At 40.5% G+C, this 17,958-nt stretch overlaps 1 protein-coding gene across 3 annotated transcripts in view; it reads right to left on the bottom strand.

Moving 5' to 3' along the window:
- The window catches only part of HDAC9 (histone deacetylase 9), a 123,266-nt gene that overhangs the window by 30,116 nt on the left and 75,192 nt on the right, over positions 1-17,958 (bottom strand). For all 3 annotated transcript variants that reach the window (XM_063123638.1, XM_063123640.1, XM_063123639.1), the window contains exons 7-8: positions 17,279-17,410; positions 13,408-13,520 (exon numbers count right to left, since the gene is read on the bottom strand). In XM_063123638.1, coding sequence (XP_062979708.1) covers positions 13,408-13,520; positions 17,279-17,410 — 245 coding nt within the window. The remainder of the gene's footprint in view (positions 1-13,407; positions 13,521-17,278; positions 17,411-17,958) is intronic.

The raw sequence follows: 17,958 nt of genomic DNA, 5'->3' as shown, positions 1-17,958 counted from the left end.
CAGAAGCAGAGAGCAGGTAGGTAGTTTTGCATGCCAATGTGTTGTGCAAAAACAGTACCTCCTGATGACTCAAACGAATAAACCAAGCTACTGGGATACACCTTTGATCAGGCATTGAAGGGTTGCACCTGGTGCTTGGCCAGATTGGGGATACTGCTGGTGTACTGCCCACCCTGCTGTCAGCATCCTCCCTGACTGAGCTGGCAGAGGCAGTCTCGAGTGTGGTGTTGGAGGAACCCAGGATGGTGGTTCTGGGCGACTTCAACTTCCATGCTGAGGCCGTCTCTGGACCTCCAGCTTGGGACTTCATGCCCTCCATGACAACCATAGGTCTGTCTCACTTTGTTACTGGCCCAACACATGAAACAGAGCATACCCTTGATCTGGTTTTTGCTCCAAGCTGTAAGATGGGTAGTCTGAAGATTGGGGGGGGGGGAGGGATCCAAGTAACCCTATTGTCATGGTTGGACCATTTCCTGGTGAGATTTAAACTCACAGTGTTACTCCCCTCCTGCAATGGTGGGGGACCCATTCAGATGGTCCTCCCCTGGAGACTGATGGAATCCAATGGAACTCTAAATGCTCTTGGGGATTTTCCAGTGGAGAGAGCTTGTGATCCAGCCAAGGCCCTAGCCTCATTGTGGAACAGTGACATGTGGAGGGCCATCGACTTGATTGCACCTGAGTGCCTTCTCCAGCCCTTTAGAGCCCGCTCTGCTCCTTGGTATACTAGGGAACTGCAGTCAATGAAACAGGCTGGACGTCAGCTAGAGCTCAAATGCACTTTGTTGCTTTTAAAATGTACTTTTAATGTGTTTTATTCTATTTGATTTTGTCCACAGCTCTGAAAGTCTGAATGGGGAGCGGTATATAAATATTGTAAATAAATAAGTAAATAACTCTGCACCTCACATAGGGAAACTGCCTTCTTTGCTCCCAATCTAACATAGTGCAACATCAGGTTTCTTAAAACCACTTATGGCTATTAACTAGATACTCTTATATACTCTGCCTGTAGGCAGAGCCTTGTATTTAAATAATAATAATAATAATAATAATAATAATAATAATAATAATAATAATAATAATTCACACCATTTGTAAACCAATTTTCAAGTATCATGGTTCTCAAAGTGACTCACAATAAACAGAATCAGATTTATCGGTGGACAATCTTGCCTTCATAGTGATGGATCCCATGAATTGCATCCAGGCACTGGACAAGGTATTTCTGAAGATGGTTATCCTGCTGGTCTCAGGGCATTCCTAAGGCAAGAAAGACAAGCGTCTTCCTTACTTAAGCTGTTTTTGGACTACCAGGAGCTGTGGGTGGCATCAGATAAAGCCAGGCTAATGTCCAAGTCTTATGGCTGCTGGCTCCGCTTCTCCTTGCTAGTGGCAGCAGAGGGAGAGATGGAAAGACGTTTATCTACCTCTCCTCAGTCCACCAGGTGTTCTACTGCCACTACTGCTGCTCTGGGAAGACAGTACAGTGCCTTCTTATTTAGGCACTTAATAAACAGTTAATGCTGTCCTTAGATTTAGGAAGTCTGAGTTGATTAACTGTACGAGTTTTAACCAATTAAGAGATTAAATCTGCATATGAATGAACAGATAGTCTTGGGAAAATAGCATTATTCCTTTGTTTTTAGAGGATTCCTATGTTACCATAGGTTCCATCTCAGGGCCAAACTAGACATGGCATTAATTTGCACACACAATTCACGCACACACTTTGTTTGTTGCTATGTAACTAGCAGGGGATGCCTGAGCAGCCTCTGGACTTTGAGAGGGACAGGGAAAGTTTAACGCTTTCTCTCTTCGCCATGGTCCCAACACAAATCACTTCTCCTAAGGTGCTATTTGCATTTCAAGGGACACCTCAATTTGCACTCAAAAGAGAGGTTCCATCCTGGAAGGAGAGATAGAGGAATGTCTCTTTTAAGGATGTCCTCCCCCATCAATATGTAAGGACTTACATTAAAAATAATTAATCATATAAAAAATCTGATGCCTGATTAATCTTTTCAATCAAAATAGTTTAATTAACTAACATTGCAATCCTATGCACATCCACTGTTAAGTACCATGGAGCTTACTGGGACTTAAGTGTGTAAACCCTAAATGTAAGTACCTTGTACTGTTATTTTTACTGTATTTTACTCCATGACCTCCAGATGTTGTTGGACTCTGGCTCCACTCAGCCCCAGCCAGTATGGCCAATGGTCAGAGATGATGAGAGCTGTAGCACAACAACATCTGGAAAACCACAAGTTCGCCACTCCTGATCTATGTGGGAAATAAAAGTTAATTGCTGAATCTTTCACATTTTTAAAAAACAAAACCCAACAGTACTGGGGACTACTACCACACCTCAGAATATGCTTTCTCTAGCAGTCCCTGGAAGCCCATCAGATAGAGGAAACACCATGCTCACGTTAGATAGAGGTAAACCTTCCTGTCCTCTCTTCACCATAGCTAAAAATATGATTGCAAAAAAATATCTGTAAATGTGTCCTCAGAAGACATTAAAAAAAATGGCTTCCTAGCTGTATGGCTTGGATAACAGGACACTCAAGAGCACATTGCTACATCAGTGGTTACAGAAGGATGATTTTAAATGAGACAAAGATGCTTTACAGAAGGAAACTGCTGTAGCAAAGAGTAATCATTTACATTACTGATTTATGTTTTTACTAGCAAAGGATTCTCCTGTCATAACAACCGGCGTTTTCCCCAGCATTACTTGCTGTCATGAAAACCACGGCTGCACACACCTACTCAAATGTGACAGTAGCACTCTGTACAGAATGGTACAACAGCTATTATGAAAGAACAAGAGAGTGAGTCAGGCTGGATTATTAAGGTGGGGAGGAACAATGACATGATTATTATTATTATTATTATTATTTATTTATATAGCACCATCAATGTACATGGTGCTGTACAGAGTAAAACAGTAAATAGCAAGACTCTGCCGCATAGGCTTACAATCTAATAAAATCATAGTAAAACAATAAGGAGGGGAAGAGAATGCCAACAGGTACAGGGAAGGGTAAGCAGGCACAGGGTAGGGAAAAACTAACAGTAGAAAGTAACAGTAGAAGTCTGCACAACATCAAGTTTTAAAAGCTTTAGGAAAAAGAAAAGTTTTTAGTTGAGCTTTAAAAGCTGTGGTTGAACTTGTAGTTCTCAAATGTTCTGGAAGAGCGTTCCAGGCGTAAGGGGCAGCAGACGAAAATGGACGAAGCCGAGCAAGGGAAGTAGAGGCCCTTGGGCAGGCGAGAAACATGGCATCAGAGGAGCGAAGAGCACGAGCGGGGCAATAGTGTGAGATGAGAGAGGAGAGATAGGAAGGAGCTAGACCGTGAAAAGCTTTGAAGGTTAACAGGAGAAGTTTATATTGGATTCTGAAGTGAATTGGAAGCCAATGAAGAGATTTCAGAAGCGGAGTAACATGGTCGGAGCGGCGTGCTAAGAAGATGATCTTTGCGGCAGAGTGGTGAACAGAAACCAACGGGCTGATGTGAGAAGAAGGAAGGCCAGAGAGAAGAAGGTTGCAGTAGTCCAACCGTGAAATAACCAGTGCATGAACAAGCGTCTTGGCAGAAGAGACAGACAAAAATGATCGAATCCTGGCAATATTATACAGGAAAAATCGACAAGATGATGATTTAAAACACACACACTAACTCATTATTAGAAATGTTTGTACCTTTTGTGCCTTGATTTGATAGCTAATGTGAGATCTAGCCACCAGTGTGTACAATTAAGACATTATTTACTGTTTGGTGACTCTTAAGCTATCAAAGAGCGTCTACTCAAATCAAATGTATCATCCTTGGGAAAAATGCTTTAACCTGCAGGACCACAACAGTAACAATCAGATTCTGGAACGTGTGGTCTACTCTCGCTGTCTTGACTTTCTCTCTAGTAACTCTGCTCTGGATCCCTTTCAATCTGGATTCCGTCCTTTGCATTCCACTGAAACAGCCCTTACCAAGATCACCAATGATCTTCTCACTGCCAAGTCTAAGGGCCATTATTCCGTCCTTATTCTCCTTGATCTAACTGCAGCCTTTGACACGGTTGATCACGATCTTCTCTTAGATTCCCTCCATGACCTTGGACTCTGTGGCTCTGTCTATAACTGGTTCGCCTCCTATCTAGAGGGTCGCTCTTTCAGCGTGTCGGCTAACGGCAGCTCGTCCTCCTCCTTTCTCCTTTCAGTAGGGGTTCCGCAAGGCTCGGTGCTTGGCCCGCTGCTGTTTTCTCTATACATGCTGCCCTTGGGTAAACTTATTCAATCTCATGGCCTCCAATATCACCTGTATGCCGATGACACACAACTATACCTCTCATCTCCGGAACTTTCTCCTGATGTCCACGATCGTATCTCAGCATGTCTTTCAGATATCTCAGCCTGGCTGCTTCATCGCCGTTTGAAACTCAATATGGCAAAAACTGAACTGCTTGTTTTTCCTCCTAAAGCTTCTCCTCATCTCTCATTCTCTCTTACTGTCAACGATGTCACGCTTACTCCGGTCAAGGAAACTCGTAGCCTTGGCTTTATATTTGATTCCTCGCTCTCCTTTATTCCTCATATCGAGGCAGTAGCTAAATCTTGTCGTTTCTTCCTGTATAATATTGCCAGGATTCGACCATTTTTGTCTGTCTCTTCTGCCAAGACTCTCGTTCACGCACTGGTTATCTCTCGGTTGGACTACTGCAACCTCCTCCTCTCTGGCCTCCCCTCATCTCACATCAGTCCGCTGGTCTCTGTCCACCACTCTGCTGCTAAGATCATCTTCCTGGCCCGCCGCTCTGACCATGTCACTCCGCTTCTGAAATCTCTTCATTGGCTCCCAATTCATTCCAGAATCCAATATAAACTTCTCCTGTTGACCTTCAAAGCTTTTCACGGTCTAGCTCCTGCCTATCTCTCCTCTCTCATCTCACACTATTGCCCCGCTCGTGCTCTTCGCTCCTCTGATGCCATGCTTCTTGCCTGCCCAAGGGTCTCTACTTCCCTTGCTCGGCTTCGTCCATTTTCCTCTGCTGCCCCTCATGCCTGGAATGCTCTTCCAGAACACCTGAGAACTACCAACTCAATCACAGCTTTTAAAACACAGCTAAAAACTTTTCTTTTCCCTATAGCTTTTAAACTTTGAGTTTGTTCTGACTCTATACTGTTAGCTTCACCCTTCCCGGTGCCTGTTTACACTTCCCTGTGCCTGTTTGCATTCTCCTTCCCTTCTTATTGTTTACTACAACTTTATTAGATTGTAAGCCTATGCGGCAGGGTCTTGCTATTTACTGTGTTATCTGTACAGCACCATGTACATCGATGGTGCTATATAAATAAATAATAATAATAATAATAATAACTACAGGCATAATGACGTTTCTGAGTGGAGTCATAAATGGAAACGAGCAGTTTCAGCTTCTAAGATCCCTGTCAGTGGTTCCAGCATTTTTAGGTCCAGTTTTGAAGTATCTTTTGGGGCACCTTGCAATACTCATGGCACTAAGGATAATAATACCTCTGGCTGGGATTTGCAAGAGAGAAGAGAGCTCAGAGAGCTTCAGCTATTGGGCGATATAAAAATGTAATAAATAAATAAATAAATAAATAAATAAATAAATAAATAAAGAGTAGATATGTATGTAGTGTAGTGGTTGCATGAACAGGCAGCATATGGCTTTCCCCAGGGCAAAATCCCTTGCTTTGAGTACAAATGGATGGATCAGTTGATTTCCGGTCTGTGACAGTTTTGCAGGTGTTCATTCATCAATCCATTCCATCCTATTTCTGCATTAATCTGCAATTTCTTTTTCTTAAAAAATCTGCACAAACATTCATATTTAAATACATAATTTGCATGTATTTTCTCACAAATCATGCATTTCTAAATGTATTTTCTTGCAAAGTATATGCTTCAAAACATTATATATTTAAATAAGCATTTTATACACATTTCCATACATTTTGAGCCAAGAATAGCATTAAAAATGACAAATAACTGTGTTCCATTCTGCACATTAGTCAAGTCAGTTCACTTTGAAATGCAGACCAAACAAAATCCTCAAGTGTCCTTAGCTTTGAGGAGTTTGCCATCTCCTCAAATGTCTCATCAAGAAGGACATTCAGTCACTTATCTAAAGAAATCTTAGCTGATTAATTACATGAGTTTTTGTTGATTAACTGATCCACTGAATTTGTCGCCTTTTCCCCTTATCCCTTCTCAGTCTCAGGATGGATTTCTTTTTTAAAAAATAAATAAATCTTTCATATGAATCATGAAGATGAGACATCTTAGAGTGTCCTGAACATGTTTGCAAGTTTGTTTGTTTTTAATTAAAACATAAAGTGCAGAAACGAATGACCACTGCAGGGAATTCTGCACAACACTCCCCTCCTTTGTACTGGTCTGCCATGAGATTTGCACAATTTTGCCCTCCATTCCACTGCTCTGCCACGTTTTTATATAATTTTTATGACACTACTCACTGCTCTGTAACCTACAGCTGTAAAAGAGAAGGCACTTTGTGGGGTAGATGTGTTTACTTCTGTTTAATGTGAGGCAGACTTTAAAAACAAAAGGGGTTCACTAGCATGAGGAGCACTGAAGCAGAGGACATTGACAAGAGGTGGATACTTTGCTAAATAAGGGACAGGTGATCTTGCAGACTTGCGCAAGACCAGAAGACTCCAAACAAAACAAAACAAAACAAAACAAAACAAAAGCTTGCAAATGTGTTCCAGCATTTGTAAGAGCTCAGAAAATTATTTCCATTTTGCTATCTGATGGCGGAGTTGGGGGGAATTTCGCTCAGGACAGAGATGTGCTTCCCTCCACAAATGTGTGAGTTACAAAGCAATGTACTCTCCAACTTGTTCACACCATTTCCACTTGACTGGAATTCCAGTGAGCTCCTCAATAGCAAAATATTGTTTGAAGACTGAAGCCACATTAGTTAAAATACTAAGAAGTATGCTGCTAATAGGTCTGGACCAGTTTCCAAAGTATATTTATCTCCAATACTTATCTCCAATACATTATTATTATTATTATTATTATTATTATTATTATTATTATTATTTATAATTGCAGAAAGGCACTCAATGAAATGATGGTGATGATGGTTAAATAAATTGAATGCCTTTCTAGCAATTACTCAAGGTGATCTACAGTTTTAAAACAGTCAAACCTTAAAATAGCACTTTAAAACAGTACCATGTAATACAGATCAATGGCGAAGAGAGGACTTTTTTTAAAGATCCCAACAATAACATCATTTTTAAAAGCCTGTTCTCTCTCCACCACGAAATAGATTTTAATAAGCAACCTACAAACTGGACCGTGAGATAACTTGGAGAAGGGTGTTGCTTAATTCTGGCACTATGGAGAAGCTCTATATTTATTCCATTATTTTGCCCCCAAACATGGAACATGTAGCAGAATCTCCCCTGAAGAAGTTAAGGCTCAAGAAGATTAATAAGATAATTAACATACACTGCATACTCTCTTATCTGAATTAATCTTTCTGAGCTGACCACGCTGCTGTATGGATCAGTCTCTGTTTTGAAATTCTACACAGTCTGAACTTCCTGGAACCCTATGCAGAAGATTATGAGTCAAAACCACCACATGTTAGCTATCAATGTAGCCTTTTAGGGAATGGGGGTTGTTCTGGGCCAAAGAGAAGCTACTTATCAGTGTGAAGAGGTCACAAGCCTGCCCCTTGGATCAGAGTTCACACACACAATTAATTCATTATTAGGAAAAGTCACTGTTGGAGACTGAACTGGGCCTTCCAGTCTTCAGAGGTTACTGTCCTGCCAATGACCTGAAGAAATTATCCCATTAGCCCTATATCTGACAAACTACTTTCCCTTATGTTGTTTCTTTCTTTTAATCAGAAGATTATATAGGTTGCAATGTTGCAAATGTCTAACCACATATGATTTCCACAGAAATCAATAGGATTAAAGCAGTGCAACACCACCATAAGCAATAGTAATTGCATGCTATCTTGAAAGCAGGCATTTGTGTACAGGATTAATAAAAGGACAATAATTACCTACATACTCAGCATTATTGCTTAGAAGCATTATGAAATTTTAAAAGATTGCATAGTAATATTATATTAAATCACTATGTGCACATTGATACTTGCAAGAATGTTTTTTTAATGTTAGATATAACATTAGATATAACATGTTAGATATAACATCATAAGAACAGTAGATCTGTCAAAATAATAGCCATAATATACACAATACCTGCCTTTCCTATTGGCAATAAATTAATGTGAAATAGTAGTAGGAACAGAACTAGCAGCAGCAGCAAAAACAAGCAATGGCATCAAGAAAGTATACTCTTAAGTGAAAATGTCAAGATATGCCCCTTATCAATTCTGTGATGATCAGACTATGAGAGCTAGGAATTTGCATTTTCTCATTATGAAATATTTCTCTTTCTAATAATATATTAAGGAGATATAGAGCTCTAAGAACATAAGTAGAGCCATGCTGGATCCGACCAAGGGTTCGCGTAGTCTAGCATTCGGTTCACACAGTGGCCAAGCAGCTGCCCATGGAAAACCCACAAGCAGGACATGAGTGCACAAAAAGTCTTGCCTTCAATACATCCCATCTAGTCGCCAGCACAAGACAATTTGTTGTTAATCAGTTCTGCAGACATTATGACAATCCCCTGAAGAAGGCCTTGGCTCGCCGCTCTGACCATGTTACTCCACTTCTGAAATCTCTTCACTGGCTTCCAATTCACCTCAGAATCCAATATAAACTTCTCCTGTTGACCTACAAAGCTTTTCACAGTCTAGCTCCTTCCTATCTTTCCTCTCTCATCTCACACTATTGCCCCGCTTGTGCTCTTCGCTCCTCTGATGCCATGTTTCTCGCCTGCCCAAGGGTCTCTACTTCCCTTGCTCAGCTTCGTCCATTTTCTTCCGCTGCCCCTTACGCCTGGAATGCTCTTCCAGAACATTTGAGAACTACAAGTTCAATCGCAGCTTTTAAAGCTCAGCTAAAAACTTTTCTTTTTGCTAAAGCTTTTAAAACTTGATTTTGTTCTGACTTTTATACTGTTAGTTTTACTCTACCCTGTGCCTGTTTGGTATATTCTCTTCCCCTTCTTATTGTTTTACTATGATTCTACTAGAATGTAAGCCTATGCGGCAGGGTTTTGCTATTTTATTGTTTTACTCTGTACAGCACCATGTACACTGATGGTGCTAAATAAATAAATAAATAAATATTTTTTTTAAAAAAAAAAGAGGCCAAAACACATCGGGCTTTTATACAATATTTTTTTCTGCAGCATCTTGAGACTTCTCTCCCTTTTTGGATGCTCACCCACCTTGCACCTTCGTCTCTTTCTGAGGACATGAGTGCAACAACATGCTCTCACCCATGTTCCCTAGCAACTGGTGTACATAGGCATACTATCCCTGATGCTCGAGGTAGCATATAGCCATCGAGACTAGTAGCCATTGATAGTCTTCTCCTCCAGGAATTTGTCTAACCCCTTTTTAAAGCCATCCAAATTTGTGGACATTACTATGTCTTGTGGTAGCAAATTCCATAGTTTAGCATGCACTATGTGAAGAACTCTGTCTATGTACTGAAGACGGGGAAGTGCAATCTCCAGCCTTTGGGCTGCATATAGCCCACAGAGGTTTTCCATCCAGCTCACCAGCTTCTACACATGGTCCTGGCCCTTATCCTTATTAAACCAACATCTATTAACTCCCATCCACAGTTGATCAGAGATAACAGATTTTCTAGTCCCTGTTGAAAATCTCTTACCTCCAATCTGTTGATTGGGGGGATTGATATCTCAAAGATGGCCACTAATTTGAATGGCTTTAAGAGAGGATTGGCTACATACCTGGAAGAGAAGGCTATCAATGGCTACTAGTTCTGATAGCTGTATGCTATCTCTAGTAGCAGAGACAGTAAGCCTATGTACACCAGTTGCTGGGGAACATGGGTAATATGGTGCTGTTACACTATGTCCTGCTTGTGGGTTTCTGGACAACAGCTATTTGGCCACTATATGAACAGAATGCTGGACTAGATGGACCCTTAGTCTGATCCAACATGGTTCGTCTTAAGTTCTTAGAGGAAGAGCACATCCTTTGCCTTCAAACAGTTCCAGGTTCAATTCCCAGCATATTCCAGTAGCAGTTGCTGGAACAGACCCTGCTAGTCTGAGCAGTTCTACTGGGCTGGATGGACAAATAACCTAATTTTAGATTAGGCAGCTTCCTATGATTTAAGCATTACTAGGGGTAAAGGGGTTTGGCATAGGTAGTGTTAATTCCTGTTGGTGTTTATACTGAAAAGATTGTTCTGAAAAGATTACGAACATTAAATGCTAACCGTTATAGTGTAACATAATTATTTTGTTTGTCCCTAACTATTCACTGGACATTTTCTCTGCTGACTAAATAAAGAATCCTTACATTATAAGCTCATTCTTCTCAACTTTCATGAAGTGAAAAGAATCACTGTTAATGCTAGTGATTGCACTGAAATTATGAATTATTTGGTTCAGTATATAAATTTGTCTAGCATGTAACAGTCTAACCTATTAAATTGGGATACATTAAACAGGGATTCATTTTTGTTCACAAAGCATGCGAATTCAAAGCCTTGAGGGTGAGTGTGAACATGTGTCTACCAAAATATTTGCAAATTGTCAAAACGTGTGCTCTCATTTGTCTTTCCTAATTTCCAGTTCAATTCACACAAATTTCCTAATTTGTACACATTTTCTCAGTAGACCAAATCAGATCCACTTTATCAAGGGAATTTGCACAAATTTAGAGATTTGCACAAATTTGGGTACATTTGCGCAATTCTCCCATTCGCGCAGAGTGAACTGTAATTTAGAATGAGGCTATGTTCAGAGAATCCTAGCACTTTTGAACATTGCTCATTCTCCCACCCCTACTATTATAGATCCACTGTCATTTCCTCAAGAAGTTCTCTTATGTCTCCAATTATTGACTGAAATTCTGCACATGTTCAGTGAGTGTTCAGCCATCCCGTTCCTCAAAGCCATGCCCTTTGTAAGTGGGTGCACAGAATTTTTCAAATGTTAGTCTCTGGTTCTCAACGAAACTATCATGGAGCGAATGAACTCCCTCAACAACTATGATTGCCCCCCCACCCGGCTCCAGCTTTTAAAAAGGTGTGAAGACACTATTTAAACTTATGTAACTGTTTTAATGTTTTTCTTGGTTGTGTGTTTTTTGGTTTTTTTCTGTTAAGGGTTTAAATTGTTTTACACTGCTTTGATGGCTTTTTAGCTAATAAGGTGGTATATAAATGTCAGTAATAAATCATTGTCTACAGTGATGCTATCTGTACTTTTTAATACTGGCATGTAATTTAAAAATATTGCTTTGCTACATTAATACAATGGCATGTTTGAATTGTGGTACCAAACCAAAGTACAGTTTTCGGAAGGCAATGTAATAATGACCATGCATACTGGACCAACCATCAGCACACCTGTGCCAATATTATGACCTGGGAGGGAGCTCTCAGAAAACAAACAAGCTTTTTCAGTATGCTTGTCAAGAAAGCTCATAAATACCAAACTGATTCTGAACTGAGCCGAAAGGAACCTACCCGTAACCAGTTAATCCTTCTGATAAATTTAAATATTTTCATTCGCTATACTCCATGAAAGCTGTGGAAGTCTTCTTCTCCTTTACCTCAGCTACTGACCCTTCAAGGTCACTTTTATTTTCATCAGTATGTGTTTGAACCCAAAATCTAAGCAGGCTTGTACTGACTTTGATACCATTTTTCTTAGTGTTTGGAGATTCATACTATGTATTAATTTGTAGGCTGCAAGAATATACTTGCTACAAGCAAAATGATACTGTCCTGGTGTAAAGGTATACATCTGAGCAAGCCATGTTAATTACTCCTCTAAGTAATTAACAGAACAAACTTGCCACTACTAGCTGGTAACAATTGTAACTTATTCGGGGGAGGGGGTTCCCTCACAGCTGTGCTATAATAAGATTACATAAGAGTAGTGCATTTATAATTAAAAATAAATCACTTGCTACCATAAACTACCAGAGTAACCAGCCAAATTATTTTGCTGCTTTAAAGTACACACTGCAGGATAACAAACAATACATTTAACCAGACAGGAAATTGCCAGCCTGAACCACAACTCAGTAAAGTCAAAGTACTAAGCTGGCTTAAATCCAGTTTATTTAGACTAAATGGATTGTATGCAGCTCTCGTTATATATCAGCTTTTGTATATTTTGGGGTTACATGCTACATTTCTAGGCTTTCTTTTCTTTTTTTCTGCCTACTAAAAGCTTGCATGCCCCTAAGACATCCATATTAAAGAATTCTTTATTTAGTGTTCTGTTTAATTATGATTCACATTTATATCATTTTTTTTACAGCTAGATATCATAATTTTATCTACTTGAGCATCAGTGGCCTTGTTTAAAATTGACCTACCTGTCATTGTGAAGTATGAAACATCTGCAACCTTAGATTTCAAATTTAATGTTTTGTTCTACACAACAAAATTAGGAAACTGAGAATATGACTTGAATGTAACCATCCAGTTTAACGTAATTATTTCACTTTCAACTCAACTTTCAACTCAACCCACATTTACAATAATATTGCTAATCGACCGCAATAACCCTTTACAGAAGTTAAGTAAGGACCTGGCCAGTCATCTGGCCACTTTGCTCCATCCTGAAGATTTGCTCAGTACTATTAGAAATGACCTTTAGTTCCACATTCACAGATGTATTTTGCCCTAAGTCCATGTTTTTCTATAACTATCAGGGTATGTTTACATATATTATTTTGGGGCTGTATCTGGCTTTCTTTGACCTCGCAGCTACACCTACCAACGAAAGTGTAAAGATGGTGCATGTGGCATAGGTTGACTTGCAGAAATGGACTTGTGATTTCCCCTCTAACATCCCTTGTTCACATGTTCCTCCCACCATCATACTCTTCCCCTGCCTTTAAAAAGGACCATCATTCACAAGGCGTATCTGCAAAGTTCAGATTTGCAGAGGCAAGTAGGTATGGCAAGTATGTCATTAAAAAGCTGGCGTCCCTCCAAGACCTCCTCCAAGGCATTGTGGGAAATTATAACGGCGGTTGCCAGGCATATATTGGAGGACTGCCATAGCCATTCCCCACCGCATCCACTGATAAAGCCACGCATCTTCCTCTACACTTGGTGGAAACATAGGGGATAGAAGCGGATGGGTTGCCCTATGTTGCAATGGAGGGGCATTCTGAGGGCCCTCCGAACTTGGTCCCAACCTTGTTAGTGAAATGATTTCCAGGACAATGAAATGATTCTGCTCTTACCTCAGCTTGGGAATTAGATGGCAACACTGAGGCTTCATTCTCTACATTTCCAGTAGGACCATTACTTGGTGAACTGGGACCAGATCCCGGAGAACTGCTACTGACTGATGATTCTATGGGGGAGGGGAGAATAAAAATAAGCACACACAGTAATTAGGAAATATCCGCTACAATCAACTGCATACGACAAATAACTTGCATGTACAATGTATTCGTTTATACATTTTAAGAGTTAATACCTTTCTCCTCATGATACACACAAAAGGCACATTTTATTACTTGGGCAATATTCCCCCCCCCACCTCAGAAATGACAAGTTTCTCAGTGGCAAGCAAGATATTGAAAGGGAGTTCCTAATGAGTAAAGGAAAAGGAAGTACCTTTGCCTGCATTCTCTGCTGCCTCTGTGAGAGATCAGCATGACAGAGATACTGGACTCTCAAAGGTCAAGATAACATGTCATCAATTCATGAGGCCTGCTGCCATTCCTAGGCTGTTTGGATAAACCCCTGGAGGACTCAGTTGTGAACTGGCCTTTATATGAGTAACCAATAAAAAACAATACCTCATTTGCAGTGAATCTCTGTCAGTGAACTCTGGGGGAAAGCATGAAACTTAGAAATCTTAAACATAGCATTTTAATGGTTATATATTAATGTATTGTGCTGCAGAACATTTGGCATGTTTTGTTAAGGGTAAAGGCTAGCTTTCACTGTAGTTCGCTGAAACACCACACAATTGTTGAAGGATGGATACCAGTGAAAGCTCTTGATGTAGCCAAGGAAGATACAATTGCTAAACTTAGAGTCATGTGGCCATTCAGGATGAAATATCTTACCATGGTTTTGATGCAAATCATATCACTAAAAGCAAGTCAATAGAGAACTTCATTTCCCACATATTCTTTATGCTACTGCCTATTTTCCCACCTCACCCTGCTTTTTTTTTAAAGGTATCCTGCTATATTAGTTGTAGGGATTGCTATCAAGTATTTTTAAAGAACCATTCATACCTTCAATTGCAGTACGCATGTGAATTTTACTTAGTCTATTTGCAAAACAAGCTATATTATAAAGGCATAATTGGTGGAATCTATCACAAGTGCTTCTCTAAAAAAATTCCTTGCTTCCTGAATCAGGCACAAGGTTAATATTGTTAAGATGGTGCCTTTGGTTTCAATATATCACAGGGAGGGACATACAGGAGGAAGAAATTGCCAGGTAATTTTTGAGAAATCTACATTTTAAATGGTTCTTTTATGTTCTTTTAAAGAAAAAAATACTGCCTTCTGTTTTTAAAGTTATTACTTGTGTTGAGCCCTAGGGAATGGGTGGACAGCAACTGAAATAAATAAATACTTTATATAATGCTATGGTTACATATCCCATATACATGGATGTTTATGTATACTAGTTAGCCTAATACACAGGGTGAGGGTATGGTCGCGTTTGGATAACACTTCGGTGGGAAGTCCACCCACGGACTGAGCAGTGTGGACTTGTAGAATGTCGATTTAAAGCATTGTGGTAAAAGCTGTCAGTGTGGTGGAGAAGACTATCACAGTGTAGGATAGTCTTCTCTTCCCCCCACTCTCCACACTCCCCACCGACTGGTGGCGCTGGTTCCTGCTTAGCATATCAGGGCATCACCATTCCATGGGGTGGGGAGGAGTGGAGGAGAGAGCCAAAAGACTGATGCCCCAGTAACAAGTGGCGGCACCACACTTCCCTGGAAAATGGACCCATCCCCCAAAGGAAGAAGGCGATGGCCTCGGCGGATCGATCCATTTTGCAGTGAAGAGCCAACTGCTTGTTGCTAGAATGACAGGCGCGGTGCATCTGTTGCAGACGCAGCCTTTGCGGTAGGGAGAAAGGGGGGTGCCGGGATTGCTCCTTGGAGGAAAAGTGATCCATCCGCCCTTTCCTCCTTTCAGTGTGGCTAAAGCAATCTGCAGCATGACGCACTCAGTAAGGACACCCTGCTGCAGGTTGCTGTAGCTGCGCTAAGAGGATGGCAGGATGTTTCTCCCCCCCCCACCCCCGTGCCATGATCTATTTGGAGATCGGGTCGAAGGGATGGATGCTCTCCTTCCATCCTCTTGACCTGATCACCAAATAATTCGCAGCATGGAGGTGGGGGGAGATATTTCCCACAGCTTGACGTTTATCGTCAAGACAGGAGAAACATCCTGCCTTCCTTTGTGGATCTTGGGATGCGGAAGGAGACGCCCTTCTCCCCCTGTCACATTCAGGGGGAGTACAGCATATTCATCTGCCACACCTCGAGATCCAGAAGTGGAGGAAGGCTATCTCTCGTGGTTTGACAATACATCTTGAGCCGTGGGAGACAGTCTTTGCCCCCCACCCCACCGCCCTGTGATGCATTTGAGATTGGTGCAAGGGGATGGAAGAGGCTTGGGCCCTCTCCTGAGAGCATCAAGTAAGCTCTTTCCATCCCCTTGTGCCGCTCTCCACATGGATTGTGGGGTGGGGGGACAAAGGGACGTGGAGATCCCTGGGAACATATTGGGAGCCCCTGGGAAATATCTCTGCCCCACCAAGGGACAGGATGATCGGCAGCCGCTGAAGCACTTCCCAGGAGGGGATTATTTCCCATGCTGATAGAGGCATGCTGGGCAAGAGTGCCCAGGGTTTCTACCGCTCTTGCCTGGTGACTCTGTAGACATGGGGAAAACTCCACAGAACCTAACACACAACACAACGGTTGTGCAGGAATAATAATGGAGTGTTTTCCACCAAAAACCCCTCCGCCGTTGCATGGAGTTTTCCCGCCAGACAACACATTTCTCAACGGTGATGTAAAAACTCTGCCACGGAATTCTAAAACCACCATTGAGAAACATGCTTTAGGGTGGATTCCTGCATTGAGCAGGGGGTTGGACTCGATGGCCTTGTAGGCTCCTTCCAATTCTGCTATTCTATGATTCTATCATTCTATGTTGTCTGAATTGAGCCTGTGTGTGCGTATGTGCGTATATGTACAGACACACCAATACTAGTCATACTACATCTGGATCCAAATCATGGATAAATATACTTTACTATCAAATATTAACTAGACTAAAGATTTTCATATTGTTCGACTTTTATTTTCTTCAGACTTTTCTTGTGTCTTTCCTTTTCATAAGTTATATATTTTTGCCTCCCTAAAAAAACTTAAAACGCACCAAATTATTAATAGATCCTTCTACTGAGATTGAAAAAAATATGCTTGATAATTAATCGCAAAGTAGTCAATCAATATGTTTTAATACAAAGGATATCAGCAAGAGCATCAAAAACTGATTTGAGAATATTCCAAATTATCTATAGGTTAAATACTTTCATTTAAAATCAGTCTGCTTATCAAAATAAATGTAGCCATATCTTAAAGAATGTAGTGTTAATTTTTCCAGATAGGTAAAGAACAAAGATGACCACTGTTTACTTGGTCCATCTGTCTGAAACTTAACACATTTCAGTTATCACTAGATGATGTTTTCTTTCAAAGAAATCTTTGGAAAAGGACACAGCTTAAAAAATCACACCAAACCAAAACAATTAAGCTGGTGAGAGCTACTGAAAGATCATTGGTAATTCTCCTAATCAAAAAGGTGCTTTGTGTCAATCTCTGAGTGTGCAAATATATGAATTTTCATTAATTTCAGAGGAACCGAGTAAGTAGATGGTTCTACGGCTTTAATTGCATAAATGGCCTTGGCCATGAAAAATGCAATGCAACCTTTGAGTTGGCTTCTCTAACTTATCAATATAATCTGGTTAAATTTCCATAAAATAATGGTGCTCAATAAATGTAATCAGTTATAACATTCATATTTCCACAGATTTGGACAGGGTCCAGTCCTTCATTACCTGTCACCTCAAACAGTCTTTTCTTGAATGAGCAGACGACGGTTCCATCTTTCCTTCTGAGTAAAGGACTGCTTCTTCTTTCTGTTACCTTCTGTTTTAACCTGGAGCGAACTTTCAAGTTGGGCTCTGAGGCTGGGAATGCAGACAACAAAATTTATCAGTACAAAATAGAAAACTGTAGGTAGGTGTATTAATCAATGGGAATAATGGACTATTATCATCCTCCTTAAATCGTAAACAAGTTGGCATGTCAACCACTTAGTAGGATTTCATTTTCAAATACTGCTTCTTTCTGTAGTTTTTTAATTTGCAAAACAAACAAAAACACTCAAAACAAAGTTTGCTGTATTGGTCCATGAAAGAGAGAAAAATCCAAAATCCACAGTTGAGCAATACCTTTGTTAGGACCAATCAAAATTCCAGAAAAGATGGTTTAAGTGTTTGGCTTTCCAGAATTCTTCACCAGGCTTCGTGGTACAAAAAACAGGGGATGAAGGAAGAACAAACAAGTCCAAAACTTAGGCCAGATGTCGCACTCATAAAGTCTGCAGTTTAGTTCTAGTCTCAAAACAGAAAATGCAAATTGCAATGTGGTAGGTGTTGCAGGTATCAGATAACAGCTAGCATTCTGGGACAAAGAAGCAATGGCTGAAAACATAAAGTCTGGCTGTATTTCATAT

The sequence above is a fragment of the Elgaria multicarinata genome, chromosome 1 (assembly GCF_023053635.1).
Source record: "Elgaria multicarinata webbii isolate HBS135686 ecotype San Diego chromosome 1, rElgMul1.1.pri, whole genome shotgun sequence".
NCBI lineage: Eukaryota > Metazoa > Chordata > Lepidosauria > Squamata > Anguidae > Elgaria > Elgaria multicarinata.
The sequence above is the reverse complement of the archived record's forward strand: the minus strand, read 5'-3'. Positions and strand labels throughout refer to the sequence as shown.